Genomic DNA, 19,030 nt, shown 5'->3' with positions numbered 1-19,030 from the left:
ATGGTTTGGTTTTGTTAAGAAAAATTATTAGTAAATTCGTAAGAAATTTTGTTATTAGGAAGAAAATTAATTTTTCAAAATCGAGAATAAAAAGTGCATTTATTGGGTGAGATTGGCATAATTCCAAATTCAATGCTTAGAATTTGATTTTTTTAATTTTATTTTATTGAAACAATTCATATAAATAAAAGAGAAAAAATTATTGTATTAATATTTATTATTTTAAGACTAATTTTATTGATTGACTTAGCATCCTAACTAAATACACTATATTAGGAAGATTGAGATTTTAAAGTATTTTCCACCAAACTTCAAATCTTTAATAGATTGGTTTTTTTTAAATAAAGGTAAAAATATCTAGTTTGTCATTCAATTTTAAGGTATTTTCATTTTGGTCACTCAAAATAAAATAATTACAATTTCGTCACTCCATTTTTAGAGTATTTTCAATTTAGTCATCCAACCATTAAATTACTAGTCGAGATTAACTATACATGTCATATCATGTTTACACTTTCATTTATTGGTAAACCAACTTCTAGGTCACTAAAAAATACCATTTTTAAGTAATGTTTGAGGTAAAAAAGTGATAGAAACTAAAATAATATTTTAGAAAAATTAAATTGTACTTATTTACCTCATTGCGAAAGTTCTAAATTTATTTTTTAATATTAAAATTTACATTTTGAAACATAAAATTCAATTAAATAAATTATTAGAAAATTTATCCCTTGATAATGTCAGTTAATTTATTACCATAATATTGAAATTAATTAGTTCAATGTCCTTCTAATTTTAAATTTTTATTTTATGTTTTCAAATAAAATAAATTAAAATAACTTATCTTTAATAATAGTCTATGAAACTCAAATTTATTTTGATTATATGATCTTAAGTTTTTCATGCTAAACTCAAAACAAAGAAAAATCATTATAATTATAATTATAATTGAATTAATTTTGTCTTCCATGTCAAACGAAATTTAGAAAATTTTTCATCACTTTTTTCCCAAACAAAAACTTAATTTAATTAATCGCAATGCTTTTTCTTTGCTTTTAGTTTAGTACGGAAGATTCAAGATTATATTATAGATAAATAAATTTTTGGACCAATTACAAAGTGCCACGTGTCGAAAAACATATATAAAATAAGTTCAGAGGTAGCTACTTATCATTTAATGTAAAAAATGTTAAGTTGATTTTATTTTACTAAAATTTGAATTTAAAAAAATGAAATATTTAAATTACCATATCTATCTTTCCTTAATTAATAACGATTAACTTTTGCAGCTTTTACGATTTCGTCCTTTTTCCTTAATTAACTAAGCAAATGTTAAAATTACCAAACTAAATTTTAATACGACACTCTAATAACTTTGTAAGTATTAAATAAATAATATTTATCAATTCACTTGTTGAAATTGTGGTCTCGAAACCACTAAAAATAAGATGTTACATACATGATGAGGTAATAATTTACAAAAAAAAAAAAACTCTCGTCTACTTGATTTTTGCTATTCACTACATATTCACAAATTCAAAAATCCAAAAGGTCTATGAAGAAAAGATCTTGCATACTCAAAGCTCTCTTCAAAATCTTAAGAAATTTATCAAGAACTTGAAGCATCTTACATCCTCTCGATAACAAGTCTAGATGACCCTTGAATCATGGCTTTTCTCAATTTGGTTGCATTAGCACAAAGAAGATAAAACCCATTTTTTAATATCAAGACCAAATCTAGAAGATCCTTGAAGCGAAACTATCCATCCAACATCAAGTCTTGAAGACTCTTGGATCCAACAGCAAATAGGAGGAATATTCTAATTTGGACTTTTCTTTAGAGCTAATGGGATGTCCTTCAGAATTTCTTCAAATTCTTTAGTTTCTTCAGAGGTTTTTGTGGATATTCTTTGGACTTCTTGAACTTTTATATGTGTAGAATTGTTTGGGGTGACCCCTTGTTATAATGTCAATTACTTGAATAAAAGAGAGTTCTAGTATAATTTAACATTTTCATTTGGTTGTTTTACAAAATTAAAATATTTTATTTATTATGTATTTTTTATTAATTTAATTATTTAGAAATAACATAATAATTTAATATTATCACTTAATTATTTTTTAATTAGTGATCATATAACTTTTATTGTTTATATTTTAATTAATTTAAATTAATTAACAATAAATATTTATGACATAGTATGTGATGTCATCATTTTGTCACAGTAACTCTGACTTTGACTCATGATAACTTTGGTTTGACACATATCACTTTGTAATTAATTCAAAAATTTCGTTGTCTACAAATACCTGTCACCTTATTAATTAATTTAAATGTGAATTTTAGAAAATTCAAACCATTATAAAAATTCTTAAAAGGAATAAAATTATAAAATAATAAAATTAGCTAAAATATTCTAAAAGTACGGAAATACAAAAATTGAATATATTAAATTTTTTAAAAATATATTTTAGTCAGAATTTTAAAATAAAAAACCCTGAATATTGAAATGTTCTTTTAAAATTTTAAAAATTCAAAAACAAAAATGTTGGAAGTTTAATGGTGCTGGCTGAGGTAGACTGACGGTCAGAGTTTATTGCAGCAACACCGATCAATGACTCTCAACTCTGGTCAGTTTTCACTTCTATTGAAGATTAAATTTTTATCAATATAACGAGTCAAATTATTTGATTTAATAAATTAAAATAATTAATAATGGGTAAAATTATAAATAACATTCTAAATGCCGAAGAATATTCCTTAATTAAAATCTTTCTTTGTTGATTAAAAAAAAAACCGAAAACATTTGTTTTAAAAATATCGTTTTTGATATTCGGAGAACTCGATGTACCTTTAAATCGACAATTGCCACGAGTAAGCTTGAGAATAAAAGAAATAAAATTATCCACCGACAGAACCAGATAAGGTTACGTGGAGGCTCATATCAGTACCGCGTGGGAATCTTCCCCAGTAAGAAACCAGTATTGGAGGGACCAACGGCATAGTAAACGTCAATGAAAAGACGGTGACCGTTGGTTCCTAACGACCAAATTTTTCAACTATCACTCAACCCAATAGGACATTTCCACGTATGAACTATAAGAAACATGTCAGTTATTTGTACACGTGTTATCAGGATAAAGGATTTGGTGACAAACACTCCCGTGGATAAAGCGTAAAAACGCAGGAAACGGGCAACGGGATTTTCTTTTACAACGGTTCTTTGAAAGAAATTCTGATAATCTAGAAACTGGAATTATATTTTACTCTTAATTTTTGACAAAATTATGAAAACGACAATTTCTTTTTGTTTTTTTTTTAAATATATAAACTGTTTTTTTACAGAAAAACAACGAGAATATATATTTTTATTTTAAATAAAATAAAAGCAAAATTAAATAATAAATTTAAGGGTGCTGAGCTAGCTTTTTCTTTTTTCCCTTTTCATATATATTTAATGCATTTAAATGTATGTTGATAATATGAAAGTAATATTTTCATAGCTTATCAAGTTTGTTTCTACTGTGGAATTTTTCATGAATGGATGACAGAGAAACTCCAAATAATGTTGTCTTTTAGTTTAAATGGGATTGACTGGTCTTATCTTTTTGGGATGATTTCTTGGTGTATATGGAAAAATTAGAATAGTTTTATTTTTCAGGATATCACTTGGAGCGCGAAGGAAATCATTAAAATTTCTTTTAGTTGGGTAAGAAAGTTTGTGTCTATTTCGAGGCTGCCATCATAGAGCACTTGTAACTCTCCTACTAGTCCACGCTTGGCACATAATTGGGTGCGTTTGAACATAGATAGGTCGGTCAAAAATGTGTTAAAGATAACATTAATTCAGTATTATATTTTTATATTTAAAGAAACAATATAAAATTAATATTAATTGATTATGTTTTCACGCGTTTTCCATTTTAACATCCACTAAAGAGTTTTAATTTTTAAAATTGACACATTTAAAATATTGTGATCGTTAATTTTATTTAGTTAAAATAATAAAGGACTTTAATTATACAAAAATTTGAAGGCAAATGAATAGTTGGTTGCTAGCCTACCCCTAATTTGCAGCAATGAAATTTAGACAGTTTACAAAAAAAACAAGCGCCAAATGTGTACCAGTCATGGTAGCGTCACTATAAACAGAGTCGGTGTTTGGTGTCGGAAGTTGTTATGTTGGGTGACGCTTTTTTGAGAAGGCCCAATCATGTGTTGGAAGTTGGAACCCATAAAATTCTTTCAAAAGAAGAACAGGTCACTAACTACCGTCACCTAAACGTTTTCCCTAAATGAGTCGGTTGGAAGCACAGAATATTCGGTATTCTTTTATATTATTAATACTAGTCTTATGGCACGTCCATTGTAAGGTGAAAATATAAAATAATGTTAAACATTTTACAACTTTTGTTTAATGCAAATGAGACAAAATATATTTAAAATTTTTTTGTTTACTTGTTGTGCACTTATTTTATTTTTTAAAAAGTGTTTAGAAGATGCGTTATTGTTTTTAAAAATATTAGATTACCTTTTATCCTATCCTTAATTATTAAATATTTAATTTCGATTTGTTAACTTTTAAATAAATAAAGTGATGTTGAATTGACTCGTGACACCAACTCAATTAAAAGTTTAAATAATAGTATAGATGAATAGTCACAATCGAAGGAACATTTTCTTGATATCAAAATTAAATTATAAAATTTTAAAAATGGTTAAAATGTAGTTCGCCATTACATTAACTTATAAATTTATAATTCATGGAGGGGCTAAACTAATATTTTACCATTTTGAAAGAGCTATAGTTGAATTATATATTTTAATGTCAAAATACAAATTTACCTTTATATTAACTTATCAAATTATATTATTTTTATAGGGCTATACTAACAATTCATTATTTTAAAGGCCAAAACTCTTATTTCCTGTAAACTTGTTCAAAGACAAAGATAGGTTCGGATTGAGTTCATACAAATTTTTTATATTCACTTTCTTTACTTAAATTTAACTTGACCTAAATTATAGGCTCAATTTTCCACTCAAACCCAATTCGTATAAAAAACAAATGTTTAAACCTTACCATACCTATAAATATTTTACCAAGTCTTCTTTAAATCTACTTTTAAAATCTACATTTTCAATATACTATCATAATATCATATTAAATCTAATAAATAATAATATTAATTGTAATAAGTAATAATATAATTATATACTAGAAATTCTATTAAATATAGATACGTGTAAAAATTACATATATAAAATATAAATATGAATTAAAAAATACAACAAATAATAATATGTATGATTCAAAACTAATAATATATATATACATATACGAAATTTTAAAAAGAAATTAAGTTTTACATAAAGGTTTGGATAAAAAAGTTATAGAGAAAGATTGGTAGCAAAATTTGCTGAGATGTTTCTAACAGCGGCCACTTATTTACATTAATCAATGCATAAGTTTATTAACCATATATAATCACAAAATCTAAATGTTATTTCAAAGTAGTTTAGGTAACTAGTGCTAAATATTAAGCATATTCAAACCTACTTAAATATTTAAATATTAGTTGATTGAGTTTTAATTTAATTAGTACGAGTATTATTGTTAATGTAGGAGGACGTGGGTTTGAGTGTACTGAAGTGCATTATCCTCTTATTTATAAGTTGGGGAGAAGCTATAGATAGTTTTAGATATTGTGTCAAAAAGAGCTGATATGATAAAAAATATAATAAGATTATTCAAAAGGAAAAAAAATCTAAACATCGACCCTATAGCTCTCTACCAACACTCCCCACTTAAGCAATTGGATTTTCGAATTGAGAGAGATCAAGAATTCTCACTATTTTTAGATTGATGGACCCAATTCAATTCAGTGGGATCTTTCATTCACATTTTTTCCATCCGGAATGTTTTATAAAACTCTTGGACCCTTGAATTTGGATTATCCTGCTTTCATACAATTCACAAGGTTCAACAAGCAACCGATATTTCACGATCAAGGGTGTAGTACTATTTGTAGTAGCGGTCTTTATATATCGTATTAACAATCGAAATATGATCGAAAGAAAAAATCTCTATTTGACAGGGGTTCTTCCTATACCTATGAATTCCATTGGAGCCAAAAATAATATATTGGAGGAATCTTTTGGGTCTTCCAATATCAATAGATTGATTGTTTCACTCCTATATCTTCCAAAAGGACAAAAGATCTCTGAAAGTTGTTTCTTGGATCCGAAAGAGAGTACTTGGGTTCTCCCAATAACTAAAAAGTGTATCATGTCTGAATCTAACCAGGGTTTGCGGTGGTGGAGGAAATAGACAACAAGCACTAATGGGGCTTTTGTTGCATAATTATGCAGTCGTAGATATATTTTCTATTAACCTTTGTTTATAATTTAATACACACATCAAGTTTTCTAATAAAATCCTATGACATTAATTCCATAACAATTAAATAAAAGAAAATAGTGAATGTATGTGAAATATTGTTTTATTATAAGGATTTGATTAAATTAGTTCTTCTATTATTAAATAGATCAATTTAGTATTTGTATTGTTAAAAAGAATTAAATAAGGCCAAATTTAAATAGAGTTAACATTTAATGTTTAGCGAGTTAGTATTTTTAAAGGTTTTTAGTTCGTAAATGAAATCTTTTGTTTAGAATAGAACGCAATTAAAAAAAAATTAAGATATTTTTATATAATAAATGTTAACCCGTTACAATTTGGACTTATATGATTTTTTAATAGTATATAGACTAAATCGACCTATTTAATAATAGAGGAACCGATTTGATCTGTTCTATAATACATAAACCTCCTAAGTACTTTAACCTATATAATTTTTATGTTTTAAGAAAACATAATAAATATATTTATGTTATGAATATCTTATTAAGTGGATATCCATCAAAATCAAGATAAGTTTTGATGTACTTTAAATTCTAATAGTTATTAAAAGTAGATCTCTACTTCATTTATACTTATTATGCCTATAAATAGAAACTTTGGAAAAGCTTTGTAAATATTTCGATTGATCAATAAAATATGCTTTCTCTTTTGCTCTCTCATTTTCATTGTTTTTTACTCCCTGTCTATTTATTTTATAACACATTATCAGCATGATTCTCTTTTAACTGTTTTTCTCCATAAGTCACAAAAATATCCCAAAATTTACTGTTGTCGATTGCCTCTTAGAGCTGTTGCTATTTCAATTGAGGTTTGGACACCATATGTGATCATTAAAGCCTTGAACCATTAAGGTATATTTTACTATGATTTATTTATTATATCATGTTTATTATAATTGGAGACTAATTATGAGAACATGAATAAATAGATTTTGATTTGAAATCCGTGCATATTTGCCATAGTGATTATGAAATAAAGAATCTATTAAGACGTTTATAAGTTCGTCTTAGTAAATCTATTGCATTCCCTAAAATGAACGCAAGCATAAAAGAAAATAAAACCAATATTATTCCAATATTTGGTAGTACAAAATTAGTCAAAAACTCTGGAAGAGTTAATATATTAATATTTTGTGATGGTTAATCCATTTGTTTTAAAATATATTCATTATAATGATATCATAGTGGGATTGTGAATGAAGAAAATATTATATTTCATATGAAGCAAAAGAGGATTGAGTTTTTGATTTATATTAATCACTCTTGTTATCAATTGAATTGATCCTGACTATCTTTGTGATATTCTTTTGTCATCATCCCCATTAAGAGGTTGAAAGCAAAATATATAACTATGAAAGATCTACTTACCAGGAATAGAATAAGATAATCTATCTAAAACTCGTTATGGTTGGATGTACTTGAAGTTGTAAATTTTTTTAAAAATTGTGAGTATAACTCTACGGTATTCAGAATAAATTCTCAATTAAAATTACATGAAAAAATATTACTGATGAGAACTTACAAAAGAGAAAACTTATGTTTGAAAAGTCATTAGTTATGTACATGTTGTACACCTGGAAAATAAGACCCAGTCCCAAAGTTTGCTATTAATAGAATTTGATTGGATTCAAAGTCCACTACTACGGTTTAATTTTCTTACTTCTTGATAAAATCGTCGAGACTCGATGTAAAAAAAAATCTTTAAATATTAAATCAACTTGATATATTGTTTAAATATTTGAGATTGTTTTCTTTTAAAGTTTTGATTACATGGATTACATATTATTTTAAGCATCTCATTTGTTCATGAAAATGAATATTAATCGATTTATTTATGTTTGCTATAGTAGGTTTTATAATTAAATAATATATTTGATTAAAACATATCTAATATGCAAATTTGAGTTAATAAATAAATGAATTTTATGATTATTCGAATTTAATTTAGTTTAAAGAATTGTTAAAGGTAATAGTTTATACGTTTTATATTATTCCATAAGTTAATTATTTAGAGAAATGACATGAGCAATTGTAAATGAAAAGTACCATGAGCATTAATTGTTGGATTTTAAATTAAATTTCATGCATGTTTATGATAATGGTTATGAAAGGAAAAAAAATTGCTAATTTTTTATTATGTTATATTTTATGTTTGAGATGTGATGTTTATTGATATATTTAGTATAGGCTTGTTTCTATACAAGACTTAGGCAATTATTCTTGGTAGTTAATTGATTATGCCAAACTCTTGTTAAAAGGATTTTTAAAGTATTTTGAATCGAACTTGGGACTGCTAGCATCCGAAGAGAGAATCATACTATTAGACCAAATGCCCTGTATTTGAAGATTTGGCATATTCCCTAAAGTGAATATTACATATAATTGTTTTGGAAATTATATTCATTGACTTAGTGACATTATAGACTTCACATTGATTTAGATATTTCTGGTGTAAATGTCACAATAGTACTTATATGTGGATACAAAGTAAATGGAATGATAGTAAAATTATCAATTTGTTACAATTTAGTACAATTGAAACGCATGTTAAAGTAAACCAGAAGTTTACTGATACAAATGCATTTACTACTTGGCTTGACTAGTTAGACCATCCTGGATAATATATGATGCGAAAATTAATTGAGAATTCATATGGACATTAATTAAAGAACCATAAGATTCTTTAATTTAAAGAATTCTCATTTGTTTTTTTGTTCTCAATGAAAATTCATTGTTAGAAACTCACTAGCAAAAGTTGAGGTTTAATGTATTGCATTCCTGAAATGAATATTCATCCACCATGTCGATGGTTTTGATATGTTATGATTTTGATAGAAAATTTTTGTCACTCTAATTATCATGCGGAAGTTAGAAAAATTTGTTTGAGATGAAATTATAATTTTTACGATAATAAAAATATAATATTAATATTTTAATAGCTTATATTTTTATAATTTTAAAGGATTAAATTAAAATTTATTATTTTTAAAAGGGGTCAAAATACAATTTTAACTCTACTAATTTAAAATTTCAAAGGATCTAAATAATTTTTTTTTTCATTTTAAAGGGGCTGCTCCTGCCAACTCTCCTAACTACGCCCTTGCTGATTATACAATTCGTCTAGTTGACGAGTGTAATATTTTAATGGATTCGATAAATGAAAAGACATAATTTCAAATACGGAATGTTCAAATTGAGAGAGTTTTAGTCCTTATTCAATACATTGAACTCGAATACGTGCAACTACGTCATTTTTGTTATAATAAATTAGTCTATTTATAAATAATTTAAAATGTTAGGAAATTATTTGTTATAATGTTAGTAGAGTTTTATACTCTATACACAGAGTTAGGTGTTGTTAAGTATTTTATAAAGGAGATTATTTGATATATTGTTAGTGAAATTTTATTCTCCACAAGATCAATAGGTTAACAAATATTTTAAAATATATAATAAAATATTAAAAAACATACGTCAAATTTTTAAAACTGCTTGTGGAATATAAAATTACATTAATACTAACTTATAGAAAAATATTAAAAATAAATATTAAAAAAACATAATACAAATTTTAAAATTGTTTATAAATAAAAAATTACCCCACCAATTTGACGTTTGATATATATATTTTTTACGCTCCTTCTTGGTTTTGTGAAACCTTCAGTTTCGAGTATTGATGGATATTTTTGGGACGGGGAAAAAACAAAGGAACTAATTGGATGTAAGGGTCTGTGTCTCATTGCTTCTAGAATTCTCTTTGTTTTGGTTTTTGTGTAATTTACTTATCATATGTGTTTTAATTTTGTTTGGGTTTTATTTAGTGTTTTGAACTTATGTTTATTTTTATAATTTATCTATTTTTGGATAAATGAGAAGCAAAAGTCCAATTTATTTATTTCAAGAAAAAATTATCACACTAATTTATGGCACAACTTAAAACGGCAAACATTTCAAATTATAAATATAATATCCAAATATGATCTATGGCTAGTTTAACATTAATTTTAAAAAGTATTTTTGAAAATTTTGATTTTAAGATTTACTGGATTTAGGCTGTATTTTGCGATGACTTTTAAAAATATTTTTAATAATTTAATTATGAAGATGTGAAAATATAATTAAATTGTTAAAAATATTTTAAGAAAGAAAAGTTAAAATTTTAACTTTTCTATTTGAAGATAGTGCTTTTGAAAAACTATTTTTTTTTCAAAATTTATTTGTTTAGTATTTGTTTTACTTCAAAATATTTTGATGTAAAAATAATTTTAAAAACGGTGTTAAGAAAAGAAAAATCGGGGAGGAGAATAAAATTGTGCGCGCCAGAAAGGATGAATTCAAGTTATAAATATCCAAGCGATTTATTCAAAATTTTAAACACAACCTCTTGTGCTTTTTACAAAAAGATAATATTAGTTTTTTCTGTCAAGAAGTGTTTGTAGGAGAGAAAATTAAGAATTTTAATTTATTTATTTAATATTCATTTTATTTCAAAAATATTTTTGATGTCAAAGTTACTTTTAAAAAGCCCTGTTAAACACAATCTTAATAAAAAAGAAGAAAAACCGGGAAGAGCATAAAAATGTGTGCGCCAAAAAAACAAATGAATTCAAGTTATAAATATCCAAGCTTTTCAAAATTTTAAACAGAGACATTTTGGGCCCTTTTACAGAAAATAATATTGGCTTTTTAAAAAAAAAAAAAAGAGCTTCTTCTTGCCTCAGATTGATAGCAAGAGAGTTTGATTATGGATTCATATTCACTGAAATCCGTGTTCGATTTACCAGAATCTTTCCGTTCAATCTTTAACTTCAGGTAAATGTACTTCAACTTTAAATTTTGGCATTTTGAGAGTTTGAAAATAACATTGTATGGATTTAGCTTGTTTCTGAACGGATTTAAATATTGACGGCAATGTGGTTTTAGTACTCAACGTCGTTGATATTCACAGCCAATATATACTGCAATTAATTGTGGTATCATTTATTATGTTTATAATCACCATAAAAGCGGTGCGAGTTCACGACTGCAATTTAAATCTCTTTGTAAATGATTACAAGCATAACTTGATATCATTTTTATCTATTTCCTTGAAAGGCTGAAGCAAATCCAGAATTCCATGGTTTTTATTGTTTTTTGCAGGTACTTTAATTCACTGCAGAGTGAATGCTTTCCTGTTTGTTTCCTCTCCGATGTAAACATGGTAATTTCAGCTCCTACCGGAAGTGGGAAAACCGTGCTCTTTGAGCTCTGCATTTTGAGGCTTCTTTCAAGGTTTATCTCTGGCGATGGAAGGTTTGTCCATATAAAGGGAACACTAAAAACAGTTGAGTCTCCACCACTCATGGGCAGTATTAAGTTTTTAGGCACTTAATTTAGTGCTTTAGTACATAAAAGCATACAAAGCGCCTTTTCTCTTGACTTAGTCTTCAGTTAACTCATGTTGAGACTATTCTTATTTTTTGTTTTGATTTGGTCTAAAGATCTACATAGCTCCATCAAAAGCTTTAGTACAAGAGAAGCTGCGTGATTGGACGCAGAAGTTTGGTTCATTGGGGATAAGTTGCCTGGAGTTGACCGGTGATAACGATTCTTATAGCACAAGGAATATTCAAGAAGCAGATATCATTTTAACCACTCCTGAGGTGAGTACATTTACATGTCATACCAAAACCCAAACCGCGAATTTACTCCTTTGTTGCAATGTGATACTCTTTTTAAATGGTTCTGTTGAGGCAAGAGTTGCATGATTTCATGTTTTTTTTTTTTTTTGTTTTTTACTTAGAAATTTGATGCAGTGACTCGATATCGCATAAAAGATGGAGGCTTGAGCTTTTTCAGTGACATATCACTTTTACTTATTGATGAAGTTCACCTACTGAATGATCTTCGTGGGGCAACTTTGGAAGCAATAGTTAGCAGAATAAAAATGCTCGCTCGCAACCCAGAAATGAAATCAAGTGCTCTGGCTTCTGTTCGTTTTTTAGCTGTGTCAGCCACTATTCCAAATACTGAGGACCTTGGTAAAACTTTCCTCTTATAGGTGCTAAAGAGTTAATCTGGTTTTATTAGAAACTTTTACTTCCAAAAGATGGAAAATGACTTAAATTTTAATAACATACACACTGCATACCAACAAGCACAGCTGAATGGCTCGAGGTCCCTGTCCAAGGAATCAAGAGGTGAGTTAATGATGGCATTTCTGCGTTATCTTCTCTTAATTTGCAGTAGAATCATATCCCCATTAACTTTCTAATGTTTTAACAGGTTTGGAGAGGAAATGAGGCCTGTAAAGTTGACCACTAAAGTTTTTGGTAAGCGTTTTCCTTTTAGATGTTCCATCTTCAAAATTGTCTTTCCAAAGTTATCTCCCTCAAGTGCATTTCTTTCACAACAGTAAATGCCTCCCTTGCAGGGTATGCCTCTGCAAAAAATGACTTCCTATTTGAAAAGGCAAGTAATTGTATTTATATTAGTAAGTCATACACCTTCTTACTAGAAATATTTAGACTGTAAGGGAAGATATAAGAACATATATCATTAGTCAAAAAGTTCAAATTCATCTAACACTACTGATTGTCTCTATGTGTCATCACCAGCGCCTCCAAAACTATATTTTTGGTAAGATTCAACTTCTTGACTTAATGTCTTATTAAAGGTTTACTAATTGTTTCTGGTATATGCACTCAAGTCATCTTTTATCATAAAAGAGCTTATATATAACTATTGGTCAAAACTGATTGCAGATATTCTAATGCAATATTCAAGAGGAAAATCTGCTCTAGTTTTTTGCTCAACTAGAAGCGGGGCACAAGAAGCAGCACAACGCCTCTCTCAGATCGTAATGACCTTTGGTTATTCAAATCCATTTATTAAAAGTCGTGAACAACAGGAAAGGCTACGGGAGGCTTCCCTGTCATGCAGTGACAAACAAATGCAATCTTATATTCTTTATGGAGGTAAAGGGTGTACTTATACTGCTATGACACTCATTGTCCTGAAAAATTGCTTGTCAAGTTGATGTCCCATTCTATGTTTGCAGTTGGTTATCATAATGGTGGGCTTAGTCTCAAGGATCGTAATCTCATTGAATGTCTTTTTCTTAATGGTGATGTACAAGTTTTATGCACCACAAATACTCTTGCCCATGGAATCAACCTACCAGCTCATACAGTTGTAATAAAGTCAACTCAACATTTGTATGTCAGACTGTTTCCCTCAACTAATTTTTGTTCCCATAGGAGGCCAGAGCCTCATCTATCTAATGTTTCAAAAAATTCATTTTATTCAGCAACAAAGAAAAAGGCCTTTACATGGAATATGACCGATCAATGATACTACAGGTGTGTTATTACATGGATCTTCAATAGTTCTGAGTTATTTTTAAAGTCATAAATCACTAGATTTTCTCTACTCTCCTACCTGCTGCTTATCTCTATCCCCATTAGGTTGTACTTGCATTGATGTCCATGTTTTTCAGTATCTTGTATATGGATATATTTAAATTAGTTTTTTTCTATTCAGATGTGCGGGAGGGCAGGTCGGCCCCCATTTGAAGATACAGGGATGGTTATAATCATGACTAGACGAGAAACGGTAATTTAACACTGTGATTTGTTCCGATTCTCTAGCATATTGCTTTATTATTACTAATTTAGCCATGCTTGGTTATTGCTAAGTTGTCTTCTATGATTTTCATACGTGATCTCAGGTTCATTTATATGAGAATCTCCTCAATGGATGTGAAATGGTAGAATCACAGTATGTCAACAACTTTTAATATGTTGCTCTGACCTTTCAATTTTCTTAAAATTCAAACATGGGTATAAGGATATACTCCAAATACATGTAAAAACTTAAAAAAAGTTAAACATATCCGTGATGGACACATATTCGTATTTGACACTCACACTTAAGTTTGACTGATATAAGATTTGTTATTCTTGACTTCTGCAATAGTGCGTGCCTTATATGAAAACTGGGCGATATCTTCTAATTGTGTGCTTCGCCTTTGTCTTACCAATGTAGGTTGCTCTCATGCTTGACGGAACACTTAACTGCAGAAATAGTTCAATTGACCATCTCTGACATCACAAAGGCAATTGAGTGGATGAAGTGCTCATACTTATATGTGAGAATGAAAAAGGCATGTATATAGCCATCTTTTGAATGATATAATTTATTTTACTTCAAAATTTGACACCTTGAATGCACAATCAGAATCCTGGGAATTATGCAGTTAAAAAAGGAATTCGAAGAGAACAAGTAGAGAAGCATATGCAAGGTCTACTTTTTCCATTTTGATTTATTGTGTTTGTTTTGACATCATATTACTCATCAATGTTGTTTAAACCAGAAATTTGTGTTCAAAATGTTAATGAGCTATCATGCCACCAAATGATCCAGACTGATCAAGATGGTTTTGCCTTGAAGCCACAAGGTATCTTGAAAATTTTAAGCTTTCTCTTAGTTTTCCTGAAGTATAAACATATCATTTGTTCCTACCCTTTATTATCACTTCCTTTTTTCCAGAGCCAGGAAGATTGATGACAAAGTACTATTTGAAATTTAACACCATGAAACACATTATGCAAGCACCATCTAGCTGTAGTTTGGAAGAAGTACTACAGATTATATGCCATGCTGAGGAGATTGCTTGTATGTATCCCTATCTAGTAATAGTTGTTTCTTTTTCTTTTTGGTTAAAAAAATTATTGTTTTCTCAATGATATTTGGATTCGGGTGTGAATATTGGATATATATGTTTGTTATAAGTATGCATAAATTTCTAAAATTTCTATGTATTCAAAGGGGTCCTTGGAAAATCATAGTATCTATGTCCAGATAGACAAGTTACTTAAAAACAGTAAATTTTGTACATGTTCTCAAGAAAGTATGATAGTGATACACTAATGTTCTGAAAACGAAGGGATACAGCTCAGACGCAATGAGAAGAAAATTTTGAATGACATAAATGGAGACAAAGATGGCCGCCTCCGTTTTCATGTCACCGGTGATAAGGGAAAACGGAAAAAACGCATTCAAACTAGAGAAGAAAAGATATTTGTTTTGGCAAATGACTGCTTAACCGGGGATCCTTTAGTTCCTGATTTGTCCATGACCCAGGTTTATTGACCTCAATTCGATTATCCTTTTACTTTAATTATGGATATAACCTTTTTTAGAAGAATTACTTCAAAGTTGAACTGATGAAATTATGAATTGGCTTGTTTGCCTTAGGATGCAAATTCAATATGCTCAAATGGGGCTAGAATTGCCAAGTGTATGAAAGAATATTTTATATACAAAAAGAACTATAGAGGAGCCCTGAATTCGTCCCTTTTAGCCAAGTCGTTATATCAGAAACTCTGGGATGACAGTCCATACCTGCTGAAACAATTACCTGGCATTGGCATGGTGACAGCAAAGGTTTTCTTTGACGAGTACTAATTTGTTTGATAATGCTGCATTTATTCTATCTACCTATGTTACTTGGACCCAGATGTAAGTGTTGGGTATTAGTATATGTCCGAATGGACATGTTCAAAATTTCTAACTTGTTTATATAAACTTAAAGAATTCATGGAATGTCATATCCTCATACCTATGTTGCGTTGGACATAAAAACTGCACAAAGATACTTGGGAAAATAAAAAAAAGGGGTGAGAGCAAACAAGGATTTCTAACTATCTGTTAGATTCAATGTCCTCTCATTATATTTATGCCTTTTATTCAGGCACTGCATTCAATGGGAATTAAATCATTTGAGACATTAGCTGAAGCGGATCCAAGGAGGATAGAATTAGTTACTGGTAGAAAGTTTCCTTTTGGAAATCATATCAAGGAGTCTCTCACGTCATTGCCTCCAAAAGTTGACATTAAGATCGAGGTAAGTGAATGCCTGAGGCAGGGGAAGTCTAAGTTAGCAGTAACATTAACTAGGCTATCATCACAAGGGGTCCAATCAACTAAGCGACACTATGCTGACATGGTAGGTTATCCGAATGTTTCTTCATACTACTTAATTAGTCATTAATGAAATATAATTTACTAAACATATTCTCTTACAGATCGTTGCTTCAGAAGAAGAAAACCTAATTCTTTTCCATGAGAAGATAAGGTGCTATTAACATTAATTTGGATACTACAATTTTGAGCAACGAGGGTGTTTTTTCTCAAACAGATTTCTTATTTAATCGAATATTTTAGTCAAATAAAAGTCAGGAAGACTTTTTGTTTTCCTTTATGGATTTTGTTATGCCAAATGGTGAACTTTGGTGGAAAGCTTAATTCTAGATGCTACCTGTGCTTGTTTCCTCTATATTACTTTCTAACTTTATCTGACTTGGTTGCAGCAGAGTGGATGAGTTTTTAAGGTATGCAATCTTCTTCTCGAACTCCTTATTTTGTAAACATCAGCCTAATAATAATACTTTGAAACAAGTTTTCGTCACTTACACGACGACAAACATATAAATTTAACAATTTAAAATGTTTTGTCTTGTTTGTGTTACTTTTTCATGTTCTATCATGTTTTAGTTATTATTTATGCCAGCCAAGTTATGAATTGGACGTATAAGTGCAGACGGAAATGAATGCCCTTAAAACTAATGCTTTTTCAGAATCATTTTTCCCTAATTGCAGTGGACTTATTAAACTTACAGAACCGATGGGCAGTTCTACTTGATTGAGTTCATGAATGAGTTTAGTTCAATTTGCTAGGTCTTTAATTACTTATGTGTAGAATGTTTGGTTATACTTGCAGCCCCTACAGCATGACAATCCTCGTGTCAAACCCCCTCGGAAAGATGACCATAAAGGCTGATCTTGTTTTTGAAGAATACAGCTAAGTTTCTAAAAGTCATAAATACACTGCGCATAAATTCCAGTTTTAAAGACTCATTTTTGCAGTTTTATCCATGCAGTTGGAGTTGATCTCCATGAAAAACTTCTGCTGGTTAAGGAGAGCAATTCAAATGCCAATCTTAAACGTGCAAGGAAACCAACTCAGTTTTTTGCTCCTGAGGAAGTTTATGTTATAGAAGATGACAAAGCAGCCACACATAAATCTTTTGCCCAAAGACCTCCCGATTTGATTGAATCTAAAAGGGAAAGTTCTTCAGTGTGAGAAACAGAGAATTCTTCTGGATTTCAAGTAACTCATTTCATTTACACCCTTTCATCGTGTCATCTAATTCCTTTTTTATTCCAGGCCCAGTTTCAACCTCTTGGATGAAGAACTAGAAGGTATGGGATTATGCTGTGATTTTCATTAGATATCCTAGCATCTTTTTTGCCTATTTCACGCAGTATTTCCGCCTAAAAAAATTCTGTAGCAGAGTTTGCTGCTGGAATTGAAAATGATGATTGTAAAATCATCACTGAGCAATCAATATTTGACCATATACAAGAAAAAGCCAAGAACTTTCCTCTCTTGACTCCAAACAATGCCTATTCTCCATCATCTGACCAAGAGAAAAGCAAAATTCGTCAACATATATTGCTTGGTCCTTTACCAGAATCCAAAGGGCTTGAACAGATTGCTGATGATCACAATAACTATCTAACTGGAAAGCATCATATTACTGCTGGGAGCTCAGTTACAATTAATCTCACGGATGAATCAGGTGCATTTTTAATGAAATATTGTACGCAAGTCGTCATTTCTTATTCTAGCTTGGTTTTTAAACCGTTACTTGTCCTCTCTAGGTTATCTTCCATCTGAACCTGAAGCGTTCTCGTTCAAAAGTCTGACTGAAGAAGCAATATTTGATCACATACGAAAAAAGTCCAAGCATTTTCCGGTAATCAACATGCCAAAGCCCATTGATACCGACTGTTGCATTTGTACCGAGGAACACAACTCTGTTAATCAGCCAGGATCTGGCAATGCTACGTTAGGAACATCAAAAGATGCAATGGTCATTTCAGAACCTGAACCTGGCGAAGTCAACAGAGACGCCTGTGGCACCAAGGCCGGCACAAAGACGAAAAACAATGTACTCCAAGGAAGTTCCAGTGGAGCAAATGGAGAATCGGCTGTTTCTCCCAAAGTTTCAAGCACCAAAACTGCCACATTATCCGTTCAAATGCTATCATTTGATATTTCAATGGCGAAAAACAGCAAGCATCTAGCAGATCTTGGAAGCTCTATCCAGGATGGTTGGAAAGACAAGCCATCTCCAAGTGACTCAAAAAGGCAGAGCCGCTCACTGGCCTCTACAGACCAAGCCAGGGAAGTAGGTTCATTTCTTGGCTTTCAGAGTGTTTTTTCATTTCTCTGATTTCTTTTCACCTTTCAGCACTACAAAATTGGCAGTCACGTATTTCTAATTTGTCAATTTCATCGGAAAAATTGTAGTATTTCATTGCTCTTTCGATCTTCATTTTCTTTAATAGGGCTGAAAACTGATAGATGAAACTTGGCTGAATCCTGGTAATCGCGTTTTGGTCGTGTTAATATTGTCAAGAACAGGCTAAAGTTTAGTATTTTTAGAAAAAAAAAAGTAATTAAATAAACTGAGTTTGTCTTTATATACATTGACTCTTGCTTCGAAAAATTTGTAATGTAAATTTTCAGTACTAAATTTGAAGACAGTAATGGTAGGC

General features: G+C 29.6%; 1 protein-coding gene across 3 annotated transcripts; it reads left to right on the top strand.

Annotated features, from left to right (window-relative positions):
- Nucleotides 1-10,802: 10,802 nt before the first annotated feature.
- LOC108457835 (DExH-box ATP-dependent RNA helicase DExH17) lies at nt 10,803-18,981 on the top strand. 3 transcript variants are annotated; one of them, XM_053027204.1, is made up of 26 exons: nt 10,803-11,236; nt 11,564-11,747; nt 11,905-12,066; nt 12,207-12,444; nt 12,567-12,603; nt 12,689-12,735; nt 12,837-12,896; nt 13,168-13,380; nt 13,464-13,620; nt 13,713-13,764; nt 13,946-14,017; nt 14,133-14,182; nt 14,450-14,567; nt 14,642-14,705; nt 14,778-14,861; nt 14,954-15,079; nt 15,351-15,547; nt 15,662-15,850; nt 16,158-16,412; nt 16,492-16,541; nt 16,777-16,797; nt 17,187-17,266; nt 17,347-17,545; nt 17,634-17,668; nt 17,761-18,048; nt 18,131-18,981. In XM_053027204.1, the coding sequence occupies exons 1-26, from the start codon at nt 11,169-11,171 to the stop codon at nt 18,703-18,705; spliced, it is 3,621 nt and encodes a 1,206-aa protein (XP_052883164.1). In that variant the 5' UTR covers nt 10,803-11,168; the 3' UTR covers nt 18,706-18,981. The 3 variants fall into 3 exon arrangements, with proteins under 3 accessions (XP_052883164.1, XP_052883163.1, XP_052883165.1); XM_053027203.1 differs by having other exon boundaries at nt 17,758-18,048; XM_053027205.1 differs by lacking the exon at nt 16,777-16,797 and having other exon boundaries at nt 17,166-17,266.
- The last annotated feature ends 49 nt before the right edge of the window (nt 18,982-19,030 follow it).

The sequence above is a fragment of the Gossypium arboreum genome, chromosome 4 (genome assembly GCF_025698485.1).
Source record: "Gossypium arboreum isolate Shixiya-1 chromosome 4, ASM2569848v2, whole genome shotgun sequence".
Taxonomy (NCBI): domain Eukaryota; kingdom Viridiplantae; phylum Streptophyta; class Magnoliopsida; order Malvales; family Malvaceae; genus Gossypium; species Gossypium arboreum.
This window is presented reverse-complemented; position numbering and strand designations above follow the sequence as displayed.

Excerpts from the sequence above, each read along its gene's own strand:
- LOC108457835 (XM_053027203.1), top strand. The coding sequence starts at position 11,169 with ATGGATTCATATTCACTGAAATCCGTGTTCGATTTACCAGAATCTTTC. Across the intron at positions 14,018-14,132 it reads TCATGACTAGACGAGAAACG|GTTCATTTATATGAGAATCT; the intron begins GTAATTTAACAC and ends ACGTGATCTCAG. Across the intron at positions 16,542-16,776 it reads CTTTTCCATGAGAAGATAAG|CAGAGTGGATGAGTTTTTAA; the intron begins GTGCTATTAACA and ends ACTTGGTTGCAG.